This window comes from Nipponia nippon, unplaced genomic scaffold (assembly GCF_047370975.1).
Source record: "Nipponia nippon isolate SJK-2023a ecotype South Korea unplaced genomic scaffold, ASM4737097v1 scaffold_5, whole genome shotgun sequence".
Lineage (NCBI taxonomy): Eukaryota > Metazoa > Chordata > Aves > Pelecaniformes > Threskiornithidae > Nipponia > Nipponia nippon.
The window spans coordinates 3,681,097-3,699,915 of NW_028262369.1; the positions used below are offsets into that span (position 1 = coordinate 3,681,097).

The window sequence follows — 18,819 nt, forward strand, 5'->3', positions numbered from 1 at the left end:
ACTTACAGTCTGTCAGTTGGCACTGCAGGATCCCATTGCCTGTGAAGAATTATTTCTCCGTTTCCAGACCACTGAACTGGTAAGTGCCAGCAGGACCAACCTGTCTCCCCCGCAGACGGTGCTTTCCGTTGATCTGCAACAGGGAGCCCTGAGCATGTCGTTATGTTCGGAAGCCAGCAGTGGTTTCATAGCGTTTCCAGGAGAAAAATCAAAATAATTTTCAACGGGTACTACAAGCTACTGTAAAAGGAATACTCACTTTTATTAATACTTTTAAAAGATGCATAAAGACAACCAGAACACTGTATCACAATTTACAATCTGTACATTATAAACATACATCTACTAACTCATAGAACAGCAGTATACCCAACGTGATTTTATCAGGCCAGACAGGGTCCTGTAACATTCGTCTGCCTGTGTAATGTTTATCACATTCTCAGATTCAGTCACAGTGAAGTGTAGCTGCAGAATGCATCCCTGAAGGGGCATTTGTTACGCAAAGCTTAGGTAAGGGAAGCCAAGACGAGGGCTCCCCATAGATCTGTGCGGCTGGAGTGCCACAGGCTAACGGGTGCATCGCACAAGATTTGGCTCAAGCTCAGCTGAAAGAGGGGAGTGTAAATGAGATTTCTTTCCATGACTCTGACTACAGTTTGGCTAGAGAGAACTATGCAGATAGTTAAGAAAAATACCACTTTCTAGTTACAATCATATTCCCCATAGAGTTTTTCCACCTCTTGTACTATTACCTTCATGTACTAGGTGTGGTTCCCTGCTCTCCTTTGATTAACGGACAACAAACCAGACCTTCCTTCCTTCCTTCCTTCCTTCCTTCCTTCCTTCCTTCCTTCCTTCCTTCCTTCCTTCCTTCCTTCCTTCCTTCCTTCCTTCCTTCCTTCCTCCCTTCCTTCCTTCCTTCTTTAATTTGTCCACCCTCCGTCCCTGCTGTCAAGACTCCACAGGCACTGAAACTGTAGCAGAGAAGTATAATTTGCTGGAAAGAACATAAAGATGGGGGTTTTGAACTGTTTAAACTGGGGACTTTTTTAAAACCAAGTTACAGAGTATTTGAGAGTTTAGTTGAGAGATTCTAGTTTGCACAGATCCTTGGGTCAGTATTGTCAGTGCTTCCTAGCAGAAGAGATTTCCAGGAGGTTGTTGAGCTAACCGTGAGCTAACCGTGAAGTAGAGACCTCCCTTCCCAATTTGTGGTATATCGGATATTCCAAGCTTTTTCCATCCCTTTTTGTTTTTCTGTCTCCAGACTGTATCTGGACAGAGAGCCAGATAAATGCAGTCCTGACAATTATCTCTATACGATTATAAGTTCTCTCCGTGTTCACAGAGCTGAAATAAAAGGAGAAGAAAAAAAAAGAACAGAAAAAAGGAGACAATGGTTTTGCTATCGCAGTCAGCAGGACCGGTGTTTGGCCCACGTATCACTGAGGCCAGCAGTGCAGACACATGGGAACGCTTTGAAATATGTTATTGTCTGTCGTTGCCTAGTTATTCAGAACTCTGGAAAAGGCGGCCATGTAAACGAAATCACAGTAGTGATTTCACTGTCAAGTATAAAATAGATGCTTGCACATTTATGCTGCCACCTGCAAGTGAGAAACTAAATCCCAATCCAGGTATACAAATGAAGAAAAAAAAAATTTAAAGTTCTCATTTGAGACAGAGTAAAAGCCTTTGAAGATTGTCACTTCAAGGATTTTTGTGCAATAAACTGAAGCTATTTGTATGCATTTAGGTTTCTGTGATAAAGTCAGAAGAACCCTTAAGAGTTTTCCAGTTTTAATTCATTTCTTCTCTCTACTTCTTTCTTTTTTTCCTAATCTTTTTGAAGGATTCTATAACAAAAGAGTGATAGAAAATACCTTTCTATCCCTTAAGACAGCATTGGTGATTAGCATCAAGAAAAGAACCACTTCTAGATTCTCGTGGATAATCTTACAATATCAGACCGTTTTCTAAGACTGATCGTTCTTATTTGTGCTCCTGACCCTAATGCTTCAAATCAGTCCAGACAGACAGCTGACATCTGTAACCTTGAGCTTTGGAAGTCCAAAATCATCAAACCGAATTTGATCGCAGTTACCACTGGCACCATGAAACAATTAGGTTTGATCTGTCACTACTTCAGATGTTGCAGGTCCAGCAGCTTGCAGTCTGCTCCTTGATGAATCGATGATGGAATTTTATACTATCGATATCCTGGTAATTCCTGGTCACCTTTCATGGTGATCACAATATCCAGATGCTCTTTTCATCTTTGAAACTTGATGTTGCTTAACCCTTCATCACTTCAGTAGAAACACAACTGGGTCTCTGAATAGCATTTTTTAAATTTTTTAAGTGACTTTTAAAAAATTTGAACTCCGTCATTCACCTACTCCAAGCATCACTCAAGGTTAAATGTGACTTTTTTTCATTTTGCCACTATCATGAAAATCAGCCACCGATTCATAAAGCAGCAAGAAGATAGGAAAACACAGAGAACACCTTCCTCTCTTCTTTATGTTACCTGTGAAATGATGAAAACAGACTATTAGATGTATGCCCTTACCTTAATCATCATTATCGTCACCAAAACCATGCATTTGATGCGCTCTGAAAACAGACAACAGTGACTGGTAGATATTGGATGTTTCAAGTACAGGATCCAGGCTTCCTGCTGCTACTAATCCTCGGTGCTAATGAAGACGAACGTTTCCTGACATACTCGGATACTACACCAACGCGGTAACTGGTGCCACAGGCACGTGCTGCAAACACAAGAGAACAGCAGTGGAGGGAGACGCACGGGGTTGTTTATGCAGAGCTGCGTTAAACGCATCTTGACATCTTTTACTTGGTGTGAAAGCTGAGCAGTGTCCAGGAATCACCGACATTCACAGAGCGGAGCTCTCTACCCCTGACTGCCATTGCTCTGTGTCCAGAGGAAAAGCGAGGTCACTTGGGAGCTGGCCTATATGTTCAGAGACTCTTAGCGCACGCTGCCCGTGAATGACAGACAGGAGGTTAGAGAAAGCTTGGCTTTGGTAAGGTTTCCTGGCAGTGTTCATATCCCTAATGTCTTCTTTCCCAAGTAGGTACAGTTATTCAACAAGAGAAAGAGTTAGTTGTGCCGTAGGCCCTTACGGATCACTCCAGTTTTTCCCTGCTGCTGTACAAAGCTGGTCTGTGAAGCTGGTACGGCACCCGAGCCTCCCACAGCCTGCAGCCTGATCAGTGCCGTATATATGGCCCAGTCTACACCCGGTGATTCGTGCACTGAGGGCAAGAGTCATGCAAAAGCTTGGCTCACTGCATGGTTTAGGGAGCCAGTGGCAACTGCAGCCATTGCCAGGACCATTCAAACCACAGCTCAAGCAGCTGGCCGTCGCTCTGCAATGTGTTTTTTGCCATCTGAAAGAAAGCTGGAGGGCATCTAGTGTCTGGCTTGACTCCGGCTTCTCATTCTTCACTGGGATCATTTCACGGATGCGTCCTGCGTAACTTTTTTTTAAGAGCAAGAGGAAGCGCGTGGCAGAAACCTGGGAGCAGAAATCCTACACAAAACCCTAACTTCCCGTGCCTGCTGCAGCTCCTTCAGTCCAGGAGTGTCAAGACAGTCAGATCCTGGTGATCGTCAGCAAACCGTTAGCAAATTGCTAACGATGCAATTAGTTCAAGGATCCTTGAAACTGTGCAGGCAGAATCAATGAAGTAAAAGTGGCTGCCAGTGGCTAAACTACACAAAACAGACTTAAGAGCAAGGAATGTCAGAACCAGTGGTTTGCTCTGAGTACAGTATAGGCACAGCTTCATACTGAGACAAGCAGCTGTTGAGGATTTGTATTAAGTAAAAGTGAAAGGCCTTACTAAAAATCAACACAAAAATATCTCTAAGGAGTACAGAACTCCTCTATTAAACATGAGAAGTACACAGAGCTATTGAGTTTTCCGCAACAGAAAGAGAAGCTCGTGAGCGGCCAGTCACTGAACTGGGCTGACCTGGGCGTCCTAGAAGTCCATTCCTGTTGATGCAGCTCTCGCAGTCTGCGAGCGCTGGTGCCAGGGCGATGGGGACGCAAGGTGAGTGGGGAAAGGGGCCCTGGTGTGATCCTGATCTGTGCCGCTCTGGGGCAGCACCTCTTTCCTTAGCCATGCGTGCATTGGTGCTGCTACTGTGCCTGCTGCCAGTGAGACCAGAATCAACAGCTGCCACAGAAACAAATCTTGTTGCCTCGGGGAGCCAGGGTTTATGTTACCTTTGTGGGATCATCTGAATCTACACACTGATCCTGGAGTCCAGCTGCTGAAGGTGTTCGAGAACTCCATAGGGAATGGTGGGATTCCACATCCTGTAAGGGGAAATTCGGAAAGGAAAGAGATTTTAAGCAGCATAATTTGTTTGTGTTTTGTTTTTAAAGTTGCCTTTCCCTTTTGAATATCATTCTATAAAAGTATTTAAGCTATGGAACAAATGAAAATGCATTTTCCTTTAGAAGAAAGCAGTGCACTCCTCCATAACCTGGCTGACTCTGGTTATAGGACACACTACAGTCCTGTCTCCATAACTGTTCTTCAGCTTTCTGTCAACCCCCCTTCCCCTGAATGCGTCCTGGCAGCTTCAGTCTGTTTAACCTCTAACGATGGCTGCTCATTGTTTATCCTTCAGACACAAGTCCTGCAGCACAGAGTAGGTCAGGTACTCTGGGAGGGGAGAAGATTACCAAAGGGAGGCTCAATGTAAACTATGCTTAAAGCAGGACAAGCTCGCTCGCCTGGGACGATTGGGAATTAACGCAGCTGAAACCTGAGACAACATTTTTAACGTTTCTGTGACTGCTTTTGTATTTTGGTGATGTCTTTGTGCCTCTTATAAATCTGACAAATACAGAACACAGCTTTAGCATGAATTCTAACCCGATTTAGAGAAGGAAGGTGCAGCAAACAGCATATCAAGAGACTTACACCAAGTTCTTTATATGGGGGCATTTTCGTAGGCTGTCAGTCAGCTGCTGGGCTCCAACACCAGTTATTTTGTTATACTGAACACTGAGGGGGAAAAAAAGTTTGTTAATCCAGATCACATCATATAGCAGTATAATAAAAACATTGCGTTCAAAATCAAAAATACTATACGGGCTTAACTGCAGATGGGGGAAGAAAGAAAAATAAAAATGCCAAAATAGACCCTTGATTCAAAAACCTGTAATAAAAGACTCAACAGGTCAAACTGGAACTTCATTAAGTTAGTTCATCTGAGGGATTCCTTATTCTATGTACCCGAGGTCCTTCTCCAACTCCCCATGACCCTATTCTCCCACCTTAAAACCAATTTTTCGGTTTTTATGGTGAACCGCTCCTTAATCCTTTCTAACCACTGACTATCTGGACTCTGCATAAGCACATTTTCCCTGTGAAATTTCCCTGAAATGTTCTTCCTCCATTTCTGTCTCCTCTACCCTGAGCACGGAAGATTTGAATTTTCAGTATCCAAGCAAGTAAGCTTTCCTGGGCCATCTTAAAAGATTTCATACTCACTCTAGCACTCTTAAAGATGCCATCGCAGGAAGAACTTTCGCAAGATTTTCTGCTCCAAAATCACAAATGCTATTATTGTATAAGCTGCAGAAAATTAAACCGGTAGAGTCACAATCGAATAATGGATTATGTAAACAGATTATATATTAGATCAAGGAATTTCAGATATGGGTGGTACATCTTAACTTCCCATGTATCCTTATCTATTTGCAGTTAGTATTTAAAACACAGTTTCGTATTTTCCGTATCAAGTAAAGCAAATGGGCACATCCCTTCTTCAGCTAGCACAGCTACAGCAAGAACAGGCCTAGATTCTTCATGAATAACGGGAACATTTCTGTCTACATTAGATCAAATTAAAACTCTGCAAGAAAATGACGCTCAAAGACTTGGGGCACAGCATTCAAAAGATTTCCACGTGAGCAAATTATTTCAGAACTGCACACCACAGTTTCTTGCGTTCCCTGCTGAGACACTTCATTCAGGCCTATGCCAGACATTTTCATGAAGTGGGATGGACCATCGGTCCCATATCAGCAAACGCACACCACCTCCTTGCTGGCTTAGGGCTTAGCAAGCTCCCCATAAGCTTGCAGCAGATCACGGCCCTGGGTGCACATTTGTACAGGGTATTATTCATAAGTGGGTGTTACGGATTGGATTTAAAAATCAGTACAGCCCTCGTTATATTCTCGAGATATCCTTCTGTATGTCTACACTGGGTCATACATTTCCCTCCTCTTCTCTCTAAAGGCTTTATGCAAGAATGAAGTCAAAAGCTTGGCTGCCGCACAGTGTACATATTTGTTCCACGTTCAGTAATTTCTGACAGAGATAGCAAGGTGTGTTGTATAAAACAGCTGAACAGGATACCACCACTTACCTTAGTGTCTTTAACGAAGACAAGGAAGGAAGAGCTGTAGCTAGTTTCTCCGCACCCACATCCGTTATCTTATTCTGTGATAAGCTACAGTAAGTGAGATCGCTTTGTTAGTTGAGCACATTTATTCTAATTTATTCCAATGTGGGGAAAATTCATTTTCGATGTCTTTTTTATATAACTTGGACCATCCATTTACACCAAATGCAGGAAAAAAGACAAATTACGGCCCTTGAAGGGAAATAAGGAATTGCCATAGGATTAACCTATTTCTCTAATGAACGTACAGATTATGTCCATAGACTCATTGGTCTTCCACACCCATGGGTTAGTTGTGCCCATACTTGTTAACACACAGTCCCTTAAGGCTCTAGGTTTAATCTATTTCTTTCAAAAAATTTCCAGAACTGTTAACCTCGCACTTACTTTAATGTTTCCAGTGATGTCAGGGTTGGAAAGACTTCAGATAGACTCTTCGCTCCTTCATCTCCTATGCCATTTTCACTCAGAGCATCAAGGCTGGGTGATGACAAAGAGAGAATTAGCTTCCCTTTTAATCTAAATTTTTGCGGTTTATTCACCTCAGAGACCACTCTATTTATCTTGAGGTGCTCCTTCTCTGCAGTAGCCTCAATCAGCAAGAAGCATCACGCAAATTACAGCTTCTCTAATAAGCAGCTTTCTGCTTCCCAAATTTACAGTGTAAGAATTTTTTTTTTTACTAGTTGAATGGCTTGACCCATTTCCTTTGATATGCAAATGGCAGCACTTAATGCCTTGCTTCCACCATACACTGAAGATTATTAAAATGGTTATGAAATAGCTGTGTTCCAGCTATGCTGAAATGAGATTGCCTGTGCACACAGAAATACAGAACTGACAAAATCCAGCAGATGCTGTAAATCCCTGCCTAAACAGCTCCTTCTCCAGATAGGGAGTATTAGAAATGAAGTTTTCCTCATCCAGGTATCCAGATGGAAAGAGTTTTAGTCACAATTTTAGATACTGGTCCCCTTCTAATCTGACAGACAACGCTGGGATACATCGGACTCATTCCAATTTTAGAGCTTTATTGTTTTCCCAAAATATCATGAAAAGGCCAGATGCAATACAGACAAATGGCCAATGGGCTGAGCCAGTGAGGCCAAAGCCCTGTCAAAACCCAGCAATCTTCCCACAGAGATGACTGCAGAATATTGAATATTGTTGCTACAATTGTTTCTGGCATAAAGAAGCTTAAAATTCAGAGACAGCTGATTTGTCACGGATACGAGAGAATAAATAGTAACTGGAGTTCTTAAAACTCTATTTCTAATACTGCTCCTGGTAAAGGAAGGGACAAAGACTGTGTGAAAATACATGGGCAGAACAAAACCAGATACTAGCTGAGTATGGCTTTTTTCATATCTTTTATATGAATCAAATCCACAAAGCTCAATCTCTTACAACTTCTACCAGAAGTTCAGGATGTTCGTAGACACCAGAAGGTGCACAGCACCGGCACAAACACTGAAGTTAACCCCCAAATTCAACACTGATTCTGGTTTAGGAGGGAGCCTCTTCTCTCCCGGGGCAGACACGACTGTGAGTCCCCCAGAAACCTCACCACGAGGGAGGCTGGGGCGTGGGCACGCTATGGAGCTTGAATGAAGAAATAAGTAATCCGCCGGCAGCGTGGATCAGTGCCGTGGCAGGAAGGGGAGCACCCCGTGGGGGTCTGAGCTAAACCTTTTAACCACTGAGGAACACCCGGGGAAGTGAACCATGAACCACTACCAGAGTCTTAACGGAGATGAAAAGCGCTGGCTTTTAGTCTGTGGTTATATTCTCTGAATGTTTTTGTTGTTCAGTTTGTTCACCAAAGCAAGTAGTCTTGCTGGCAAATAAAATGGTTTTTAGGTACATGACCTCCCCCATCATTAAGGGCTGCTGAGGAGCAACATTAGCAAAGTTAATCTTTATCATTACTCACTCTAAATGCTGAAGTGATGGAAATGCTGCAAGAATTTCCACGAGTTTTAGGAATCCCTGCAGGCCACATGCTGGACCCAGCCTGGAAGAAAATAAATATAGACATGGTGCAGTTTTTCCACATGCTGAGAAACAGCAAAAGTTATGAATTTTTAAGTTCTTCCCCCGCAGCCCCAAATGCAAGCTAGTTTACACTCCTTAGAAGCAGCCATTCCCTACAATCTGCAGCAAGGATTTCTGCTTTGAAGCCTCCAGATGAGGACCCCACAAGGCAAAGGTCAGACAGAGCAGAGCTGCTTGGACAGAAGCAGCAGTACGTGCATTTGACACTTTTTTGTTACTCTTTGCAAGACTCATCTCACTTGGTTTAGATTCCTGTATTTCTGTTATTTTTCTATTTTTTTTTCAGGTTTTTCATTTTAACTATTATAATCTTGATAATGGAGATTAAAAAATATTATCTTTTTTTTCCCCCCAACTATTGGCAATTCAGACTAACTTAAGATCAACATTTTACTGTAGCTTAAAGCATAAATTGAACTTTAATATTTCAGCTCCAAGCATTTGTCCCTCAGACACTGACCTCTCATTTGGAGTTTCCTTAGTATCAGAACAAGTTCAGTTTAGGTAAAAGGATCAGAATTTTAACCAAAAATTTAAAATAAAGGGAAAGTAGGACAGGAAACGAGAAGAGAAAGCAGAATAAAATCAGAAGTGAGGCCAAGCATAGCAGTTCTGGGTCAGATGTGAAGAGCAGGAAACAGATGAAGACCTGATAGGGCAGAAAATTACATCAGAAGACTCAGATAGAAGAGTTGAGCATTTCTGAGGGAAAAAACCATTTCCCAGGTAGCTGGATCACGATCAAGATATTTTATACCCTGTGGCACAAGATCTGGCATTTTGAGGACATGGTTTAGTGGTGGACTTGGCAGTGCTAGGTTAACGGTTGGACTCGATGATCTTAAGGGTCTTTTCCCACCTTAACGATTCTATGATTCTATGATTCTATGATCTACATCTGGTGATAAGGAGCTAACTTGTAGTAAAATCAAACAGAATTGATACGACATGTTGATCTGTGTCACTGGAGGAGCCAGAAAAGACATTTTCTGAGTTTTGGCCATAACTTAATAAATCTAGTTGAGAAAAGTGAAATAGAAATAAATGGGTTTACTTAATGTTTTACCATAAACTAACTATACATCAGTTCAATGACTGTAGCCAATATCCATGACTCTTCTCCATCTTAAATGTAATTATATCTCGATCAACAGGGAGGTATATCACTTACGCAAATTCTAGTTTTCTGAGGTTTTTGATGGCAGGAATTTCATAGCTGCTGCAACCAGATGCATCTTGCACACTAAATAAATCACAATAGAACCAGAGTATGAGAAATATTTTAGCAACCAAAAGAGTGCTTTAAAAATAATTTCTTAGTAAACTTCTACAGGAAATAAACCACTGCTGCATTAACTGACGAACCAGGGAACTTCAGAATAACTTCTGCTCCAACCTTTCTTCATTCAATTCATTTCAATCTGATAATTGCCTTTCATAGTGCAGTCGTTTGCTCTTTTTCCAATAAAACTTAAAAATACATTCTTCTAAACCAAGTATTTTCTGTCAAACATGAAACTTATTTTGTGTATATTTTAATCAAAATACTGTGCCTGTGTTAAAATGGAAGTCACCATTTTTATGTAAAAAAACCCCAACCAAAATACTTTATTTATGCATGCTTTTACTTGCAACCAATCCCCTGGCAACACCATGAGCAGGGATGAAACACAGGGCTTCTAGATCACAGAACACAAGCTTTTACCTCCTGAGGTCAAGGACTGACTCAGGTCGTTTGGGACTGGTGCAAAACAAGCCTTCGTTTATGGCCCAGCTGCTACGGGGGGGGGGGAAATCAGTCACCCCAAGTTATGTAACTGAAAGCGACTGGAAGATAGCGTATTCAGAGATTAAAAAGAAATCTGGAGAAAAAAATGACAGCTGGCTTTTTTATTGGCAGTTTTGATAAATATTCTGCATGGTGCTGTCATTGCTCCTCCCTGCCATGACAACCATTTCGGGGTAGGAGAAGGCTCTGAGACAAGAGCCTTAGTTCCTTTCTCCTTTGGACTCCATTCTCCAGCACTGTCAGTGAACCCCCATCTTCTTAATTCACTAGTATATTAAGAGGACTTTTGATCATAAATGAGCCTACCAATTGATCATCTTCTCCTGCATCTCGACAAGGTCTGAAAGGTCACTGACGTCCTTCATTGTCTTTGCCTTAAAGGGATCAAGAACAAATTTCTCTGTTGATGCTCTCAGCAGTTCATAGTCTTTTGTTTGTTCTAAAGATTTCCAGAGCCTGACTGTATTGCTGAGGGAGGCCCTGTGAAGTGACAAAACACGTGAAATCAACAGATATGACTGCTGTTGTTGATGAAAGTGTCATCTACATACAGTCCTATGAATGACACTGCTATCTACAAAGAATGACCAACCTGAACGATGCCACGTTCTTTAGGCCAACCAAGTCTTTTAGCCCTTGCATGTCAATGCTGCTGTTTCGCAAATCCAAGGAAAACTCTTTTCTTGATGTTTTTAAAATAGAATGCAGTACATGGACATCAGGCGGTGTAAGAACTACGTCCAGAAAAGACAGGTCTGGCTTGAGCCTTAAGGCCACATGCTGCAAAAGATAAATGCTTTGCGTTTCATAAATACAATGTAAAAGCTCGAGTAACCTCTCCGGACAGAGCTCATTTATCTGCAGCTTTCTAATATATTTCAAGAGTGTTTTCTGCTTCTTGGTTGATTGTTTTACATCCTTATTTGAAAGGGAGCAGAAGTAGGGGTCATCCTGGAGGAACAACAATCCAGCCAAAAATCGAGGCACTAAGTCTAACCAGTTATAAGGTTTTTTCTTCTTGGATGGAAAAGACAGGTACTTTGTTAGACTTTTATCCTTGATCTCTTCTGCTAACATAAGGTGAAGTGCACCCAAGAAATTCTGAATGACAAAATCGGAGAATGTGCTCCCAAATTCCTCTTCTTCACTATCTGAATGTCTGGGGAATGCAAACGGCAGGAAAAATCCGTATTTCAGAGCAAACTCTTTAACTTCCTTAGAAGGAAGATAACTTTTCATGGCACTTTGGTGCTTTTCTCCAAGATACCAGGCTATACGGGCTAGTGTAGCCAGATTCTCCTGGTTTTGCATGGCTGCTACATCTGTTTGCATAGGTGTTATCTTTTGCTGAACAAGTTTCAGGAAGACTGTAGTAAGAGTTGAAGGAAGGTTTTTGTCTCCCATTTCAAGTACAGTCTCACAGACAAAACAAACAAATCTACACATAATAGGGTTGTAACAATGACTGAACAAGTACTCACACTCTTTGATTAATTTCAGTGCATTATCACAGTAGGATAATCCTTCGAAGTATTTGGTTATGTACAATTCTCTTTGCTGAGGGGAAAATCCTACTATTTCAATAGTCTTATCCACTTTGGACACATACTGGTACACCTTGTCTTTTGGTCTTGCTGTAAGTAATAAAGTGCAACCATTGAGTATCTTTTTTTGGATGAGTCCTGAAAGCAGCTCTTTTATACTGCACAAGTCTTTTTCAGGCTGCCTGGCTGAACAACGAGGAAGATTCTCGTGATCATGCAGCCCTTCAAAACCATCAAAAATCAGAAGGACTTTAGCAGGATTTTGCAATATATACTCAAAGATCTCTTTGCTTCCCTTTTGAGGTTTTACAAAAAATTCAAGAAGTAGATCCTTCAGGCTGTATTGCTTCTCAGGCAAGCTTATTTGTTTGCAGTCAAACCAAAATACAAATTCAAATTGAGAAAACTCTCCATTGGACCAGTCCTGGCAGATCTTCTGAGCAAGAATGCTTTTGCCCATTCCTGCTTTTCCCAGTACCACAATCACTTTAGTCTCTTTACCTCCTGAGATTTGAAATATTTGGCTTCTTTTAAGGGCTGCGTTTTCCTTCCCTTGCAGACTGCAAGTTACCAGCTCCTTTTCAAGTGCTTTGACACTATTCTTCCCAGTCTTGGTTTCAGTTTGGCTTTGAACAAGTGTCCCCTCAATAAACAGGTGATCAAGAGGTACTTCACGCTCCATGGCCACAGATTTGCACACATCTCGGAAATAATCCATAAGTGACGTACAGAAAGCTTCCACTGGCTCTAGAGAAAAAAAAACACACACAAAGTGAAGAAACCAGTCCACAAATTACAACATTGCTTCAGGGTGGTTTAAGTACGTAATTGTAATATGGTCAAAATACCTCTATTCCCATAAAGCACCTAGGTCTGGATTTATCCCATGCAACTGCAGGTATTTAAATTAGGAGTGCAGTCACAATAGACACTTTTAGACCTAGGAACTGAATAATTCTGGAGGTATCTACGCATATGAGAAAACCAGCTAAGTACACTGACCTCCTAAGTTAGGTACGACAGCTAGATATCTAAAGGCAGACAAGTCTACTATCTTAAAAACAGAAATTGTGCTCAGACACTTGGAACAGCTTCACAAATTACTGAATAATAATTCCTGCAACACGAAGCTTTCCTGCATGGAAAGAAACACAGAAAAAATAGCCAAAAAATACTGGAAGTTTTAAGTTCAAGAGATCTAAACTTACTTGGTCTTTTGAAAGGTTCTTCAGAAGGAATTATGGGAACTCGGACTTCTTTGAACAATTCTAAACCTGGAGAAACAAAACAATATACTTGAAGAAGACACTTAGATAGTCATTGATTCAGCTTTACTAATTTTAACAATAAGACTAATGCAAATTTTCAAGTTCATTGCAACATATATTACGTAACATCCAGAGAAAGAGCTATTTTGTTTATTTGACAGGGGAAAGGAAAAAAATCCTCACAGAAGTACAATTCAGCTGACATGAACTGCTGCAGGCAGTATGACACCAAACAAGATGACAGCTGTTCTGACAGCTGTATGAAGCAGAAGACCTATCATAAGAAGGTGACATCCACTGTTCCTTTCAAATGGCAGTGTTTTGCATAAATTCACGTTCACACATAGGACTTCTTTATGCCATCGAAAGCAATAGCTTCCTCTTGTTATTCTACACCTTGTAACCAAACATTAAGGATGAAAGTCGCGGAGAAGTGACTATTGGTAACAGAATTTACCCATTACTCTTCCTGACAAAGTACTGTCACTGTCCAATTTTCTTTCTTTTTGCCTGTTTGCTTTCAAATGACTGCAGACCTTCTCACTTGGTCCGATGAGCAATCTCTGCCATACACAAAGAAATTGGGAATTCTTCAGAGAAGCTATATTTTTTACAGGCTGGTAATGAGAGAGTATCAGTTTTGACAAAACTTTTGGTAGGAAAAGCTTTGCAGATGCGGGACAGAATTTAAATTGACAGAGACTGTAACAACCCAACCTCATCAATAGTCTCATGGTAACCACGCTCAGAAGAGATGTTGGGAAAAAAACCCCACCAAAACAAGCTAATCTCCCTAGATTTGCACAAATGTATTTATTACCATAATATTTGGTTCATCTTGATGTAGAATGAGGTTTAAAAAAAAATACAAATCTTACAGTTTCACAAATCTGGAAGTCAATTCCTACCCTGCATGCCAGCAACAGGAGGAATGGTTAGAGTTCAGAGTTGCTTCTAGCAGGGAAGCACCCACAGACTTCTAATAAGCAAGTCCTTTTTTCCAGTGAAAGAATACATTTGGTATAGAGATAGCTCTCCTCCTTGTAGAAGGAAAATCGACTTAAGATATTAAATAAGGAGGGGACATGCTTGTTTTCAGGCAAGTGTCTGTTTGTGGTTTACTATTTATTTTATTAAGTAAAAACAACAGAATGGAAACCCAAGAAAAGCTGCAATGAGACATTTAGATGGGAAGCAGCATTGGTCAAATCAATCAGGTGTTCATAATTTTTAAAAAAGGAAAAGAGACTGGCTTGCTAGCTTATGTGCTAAAATTTCTCTGCTGCATTAGGAGGCCTGAGGGTTGCAACAAACTCACATATGTTGTGCTGCTGTAAATCAGTTGGAATTACTAGTGTTGTGTATTCACATAAACAGTATATATCATTTACAAATACTTCCCGAATCTAGGGGTATTTGCCTATTAATCCCCACTTAAAAAATTTGCTATTTTGGGTGGTATTAGCCACCAGAGGGCAACAAAACACTTGTACTAAGCTGCAAGCAGCTGTACTCACCAGGGTACACAGAGATCAGAAACTAAATAACCGCTGAAATCAAATTCCCTGTTCTAACAGCTCTGAGGGCTGGAAGAAAAGTGTCTGAGGAAAGTTTGCTACCACAGGTGGGATCGTTATACCCTGACCAAGGCTCTGATTTCTTTATAAGCCTTTCTGTGTGTTAGGCTTCTGTACTGTTTAGTTAAATAAGCCATCACCATTTTGGTTTTGGGGCTTCCATGTGAGCTGACTGCAGTCTGGCTTTCAGCACCAAGCATTTAAGATGCTCAGGCCATTCCAGTACCGGCACAACTTCCACTTCTGATGGTGCTCAAGCACACTGGGCTTTTGTATTGTTTTAACTAGACAAGAAGACTTCTTCCAGAAACTGGACTTCATTGCAAACACAGTGGATTGGCTGCTAATATATAGCCGAACCTGTAGCTCTACAACCCCTTATGTGCTCTGTATTTTGGACTAGACTAAGCAGCCAGTGATCAGTACGAAGAAGGAAATGCCATTAATGTTATTTTCCTCAATAAGGTCGAGTAAAGCCTGGAGGGGAGAATTGGCTTTGGGTAGAAGCAATATGCTCCCTCTCCCAGTCCAAAATACTGTATATATATAAATTCATTTTCTACTTACCACATAAACTAACTGGAAAACTTGGGGACATCAATGTTTCCATGGACGAAGTCAGCACTGACAAGAAACAAATGATAGTTTTCAGCCTATCATAGCTATCAGTAACGGAAATGAGGGAACTTAGTACTTTGTTGACAGCACTGATTTTCCAGTACTTTCTGCCTATTTATGTGGATAAAAGGTTATTGCTCTTACCTGGATATATTATAACATCAGATGTGCCATTTCCAAGAACAAAGTTAAGTATCTGCTGAGGAGGATCTGCAAAGCCTATATTCTCTTGGCTCCCTTTCATGCCGACAGGTAGACACTCTGGAATCAAAGGTGCTGAAGATCCTGAAATGAGTGCAGAATAATTACTCTTCGGTTTTTAAAAGCTCCTGGTTTCCAAAGGTTTCTAAGGAAGAAAAAGCTTTCTAAAAGCTACTTATCCTTTCTGGCAGCTTCTGGGCAAATATTCCCAGTTGAGTTTATGAACCAGAATTCACAGGATCACAAGGTCCATAGAATCCATTAAACAAAAACTCTTAAAAGGTACAATGAATGTGAAATACAAGGGATTACCCAGCTTTTAGTGACCATAATTGAGTTTCAATAGCCTAAAGAGAAATTCTATTACCAGATGGAAAACTGCATAAGGCAAAGTCTGTAAATGTATGGACCAGAGATCCAAAAGAAAGACAATGTGTAAATATTATGTATCTAAATTAATTTTACCATCCTTTGCGCTACATCTTTCCCACATAATTGCACATCATGCAGCTTGTACAAGCAGCTAGCAAGCATCCTCTCTCTGAGGTCGCACTGGGAAATTTTTTTGATGATGCACTGCTTGCAATTTAATCAGCCATAGCTCTGAGTTTCTGTAGGTGTGACAGAATTTCTTCTGCTACTTTGTGCTGTTTCAGCTAGCATCAGATATTTCAAGACTTCAAACTTATCCACTGCTTTTTGGTTCCTTTCCAGCATAGATTTAACAGTGAAAGGTGTTGAATTGTGTTTTTGTCATTAGCACTTGCCAGTGGGCCATGAACACCCTCTGCTACACAAGGTGATCAAGGCGAGGTGGCTACACAGCTCATCACTTGGATTAGTACTCAGTTTTGGTGAACAAAATTCCAACCTAGATTTTTCTCTGCTATTGCAAATATAATTATCCCACAGTCCTTTACAAACCTCTGCATGAAAAAGAAACTGGAACTAAACCAAAGTTTATGAACGAAAATCTTGTGATTTCCCATTCTTAAGACAAATAAGTAATTATTTAGATTAGCATATAGTAAATAACTCTGCTCTCTTACTTATTAACCTGCACTTCACCAATTAAATGAAACACTCATTCTATTTCATTAGGGGCAAAGCACTTTTAATTTCCCTTGAATATTTTTCATTCTTTCAGTGAGTGAGTGTCACACTTTTAAGTGCCTGACTGAAACAGCTGCCATACCTGTTTTCCCCGCCATTGTTCATGGTCAATGACCAGATTTATAAAAGAGTTTCCCTCTTGTATAAATCAACCTGTGTACAGGAGCACACCTATAGCTGTACTGTACATACCAGGAATTATGAAACTTCTTTCCAACGCATTGGTAGCAGGAACAGAAAAGGACATGTGCTGGTTAGTTAGTGAGGTGGAGCTAGCTGGATGGCTGTTGAGAGGCATGGCTAAGAAACTGCCATTCTCTGCAGACACTGCAGGGACTTCCACTTGAAAAAAAAAAGCAAAACAAAAGGAGAAAGTTATTTCATTGCTACAAGTAAAGGGAGCCAAAGAAGAGGTTTCAATAGATATGATAAACCACTTGATTCTGATCCGCTGTGGCTTGATTTTCCAAAAGCAAGAACAATTCGCAATGGCCGCCTGAAATTTACTCAGGTCTCAAAATTTAAAATGTATTTATGAAATTCTGTAATAGATCACTTTTTTCCAGTAGTTCACTCTTTTCATTTTCTTTTTCTTCATCTTTCCTGTCCTGCCTTCTTTCTAGAAACCTTCAGATGTGTTTAGATGTAAATGCTCTTACACATGGATGATTGACAGAGAAGACATAACGAGGTCTTACATCGGCTGTACTAAGGTTCCCAAGCACGGCTTGTTACCTTAATATTGCACAAGATTAGAGAGGCCCACGTACAATAAACTGAGGACCTTGACTCTCTACTTAGACGCTACAGTGCTTGTAAGGATAACTAGTCTCTGTTAAGAGGGTTTCCCAAAGAACAGTCAAAACACCTGAGTTTTAAAAGATGCAGTTTGCCTGCAGCACTTGTTTTTTTCAAGAAGAGGACAAATGGGGAGGGAGACTTACGTGCATTGTATGATTTCATAGAATCACAGAATCGTTAAGGTTGGAAAAGACCCTTAAGATCATCGAGTCCAACCGTTAACCAAGTCCACCACTAAACCATGTCCTCAAGCACCACATCTATCCGTTCTTTAAATACATCCAGGGATGGAGGCTCAACCACTTCCCTGGGCAGCCTGTTCCAATGCTTGACCACCCTTTCGGTGAAGAAGTTTTTCGTAATATCCAACCTAAACCTCCCCTGGTGCAGCTTGAGGCCATTTCCTCTCATCCTATCACTGGTTACTTGGGAGAAGAGACCGACCCCCACCTCGCTACAACCTCCTTTCAGGTAGTTGTACAGAGCAACAAGGTCTCCCCTCAGCCTCCTCTTCTCCAGACTAAACAACCCCAGCTCCCCCAGCCGCTCCTCCTAAGACTTGTGCTCTAGACCCTTCACCAGCCTCGCTGCCCTGCTCTGGCCACGCTCCAGCACCTCGATGTCCTTCTTGGAGTGAGGGGCCCAAAACTGAACACAGTACTCGAGGGGCGGCCTCACCAGTGCCCAGTACAGGGGCACCATCACCTCCCTGGTCCTGCTGGCCACACTATTCTTGATACAGGCCAGGATGCCATTGGCCCTCTTGGCCACCTGAGCACACTGCTGGCTCATGTTCAGGCGGCTGTCAACCAAAGTTTCTTACAAGTCACGTAAGATACACTTGCTTATTTTGAACTAGTCTGCTAGTTTCCTTGGTTTTGCCATGGCCTTATTCTCAGAGTTGGTTTTGCTTTTCTTTCCCTGTCCTGTCTAGCAGCAACAATTAAGTCTCTCTTTCACCACTTCCTGCGGTCTAATGTTTTATCAAGAGCTACAAACCTGTGTGGGTTTTGTGCCACTATCGGGTACACTGTCATCTGGAATGCAAGCTCTTTAGGGTGCGGTGTGTTTACGTTGTTTATCAGGAACTGATGTATTATTTTGTTATAGGAATCTTCCATTTTTACTGTGGTGTAGACTTTAAAAAATGTTTTTCAGCTTCTGTGTAAATAAGCATGTGAAATGCCCACATGATTTCCTATCCACAGACTGTTGTGCTGCTAGGGTCAGGTACTGTTATAGCTAGCCACGAACAGTTGGGCAAATCTAAAGTTCAATTATTTCATTCAATTCCTTTGAAAGAAGCCACCCTTGGCTTACCACTCTGAACTTTAGTACCCATTATCCTCTTTACTGTAGGTAGTCTTACATTTCTGAAGAGTTGATGCATTCGCCT

General features: G+C 41.2%; 1 protein-coding gene across 2 annotated transcripts in view; it reads right to left on the reverse strand.

Annotated features, from left to right (window-relative positions):
* Nucleotides 1–383: 383 nt before the first annotated feature.
* Nucleotides 384–18,819, reverse strand: part of CIITA (class II major histocompatibility complex transactivator) — a 29,668-nt gene continuing 11,232 nt past the window's right edge. For both annotated transcript variants that reach the window (XM_087731865.1, XM_087731864.1), the window contains exons 7-20: nucleotides 16,815–16,964; nucleotides 15,453–15,593; nucleotides 15,258–15,314; nucleotides 13,054–13,119; nucleotides 10,894–12,592; nucleotides 10,608–10,781; nucleotides 9,684–9,755; nucleotides 8,391–8,471; nucleotides 6,845–6,937; nucleotides 6,422–6,505; nucleotides 5,539–5,622; nucleotides 4,966–5,049; nucleotides 4,260–4,352; nucleotides 384–2,530 (exon numbers count right to left, since the gene is read on the reverse strand). In XM_087731865.1, coding sequence (XP_087587991.1) covers nucleotides 4,280–4,352; nucleotides 4,966–5,049; nucleotides 5,539–5,622; nucleotides 6,422–6,505; nucleotides 6,845–6,937; nucleotides 8,391–8,471; nucleotides 9,684–9,755; nucleotides 10,608–10,781; nucleotides 10,894–12,592; nucleotides 13,054–13,119; nucleotides 15,258–15,314; nucleotides 15,453–15,593; nucleotides 16,815–16,964 — 2,858 coding nt within the window. In that variant the 3' untranslated portion in view covers nucleotides 384–2,530; nucleotides 4,260–4,279. The remainder of the gene's footprint in view (nucleotides 2,531–4,259; nucleotides 4,353–4,965; nucleotides 5,050–5,538; nucleotides 5,623–6,421; nucleotides 6,506–6,844; nucleotides 6,938–8,390; nucleotides 8,472–9,683; nucleotides 9,756–10,607; nucleotides 10,782–10,893; nucleotides 12,593–13,053; nucleotides 13,120–15,257; nucleotides 15,315–15,452; nucleotides 15,594–16,814; nucleotides 16,965–18,819) is intronic.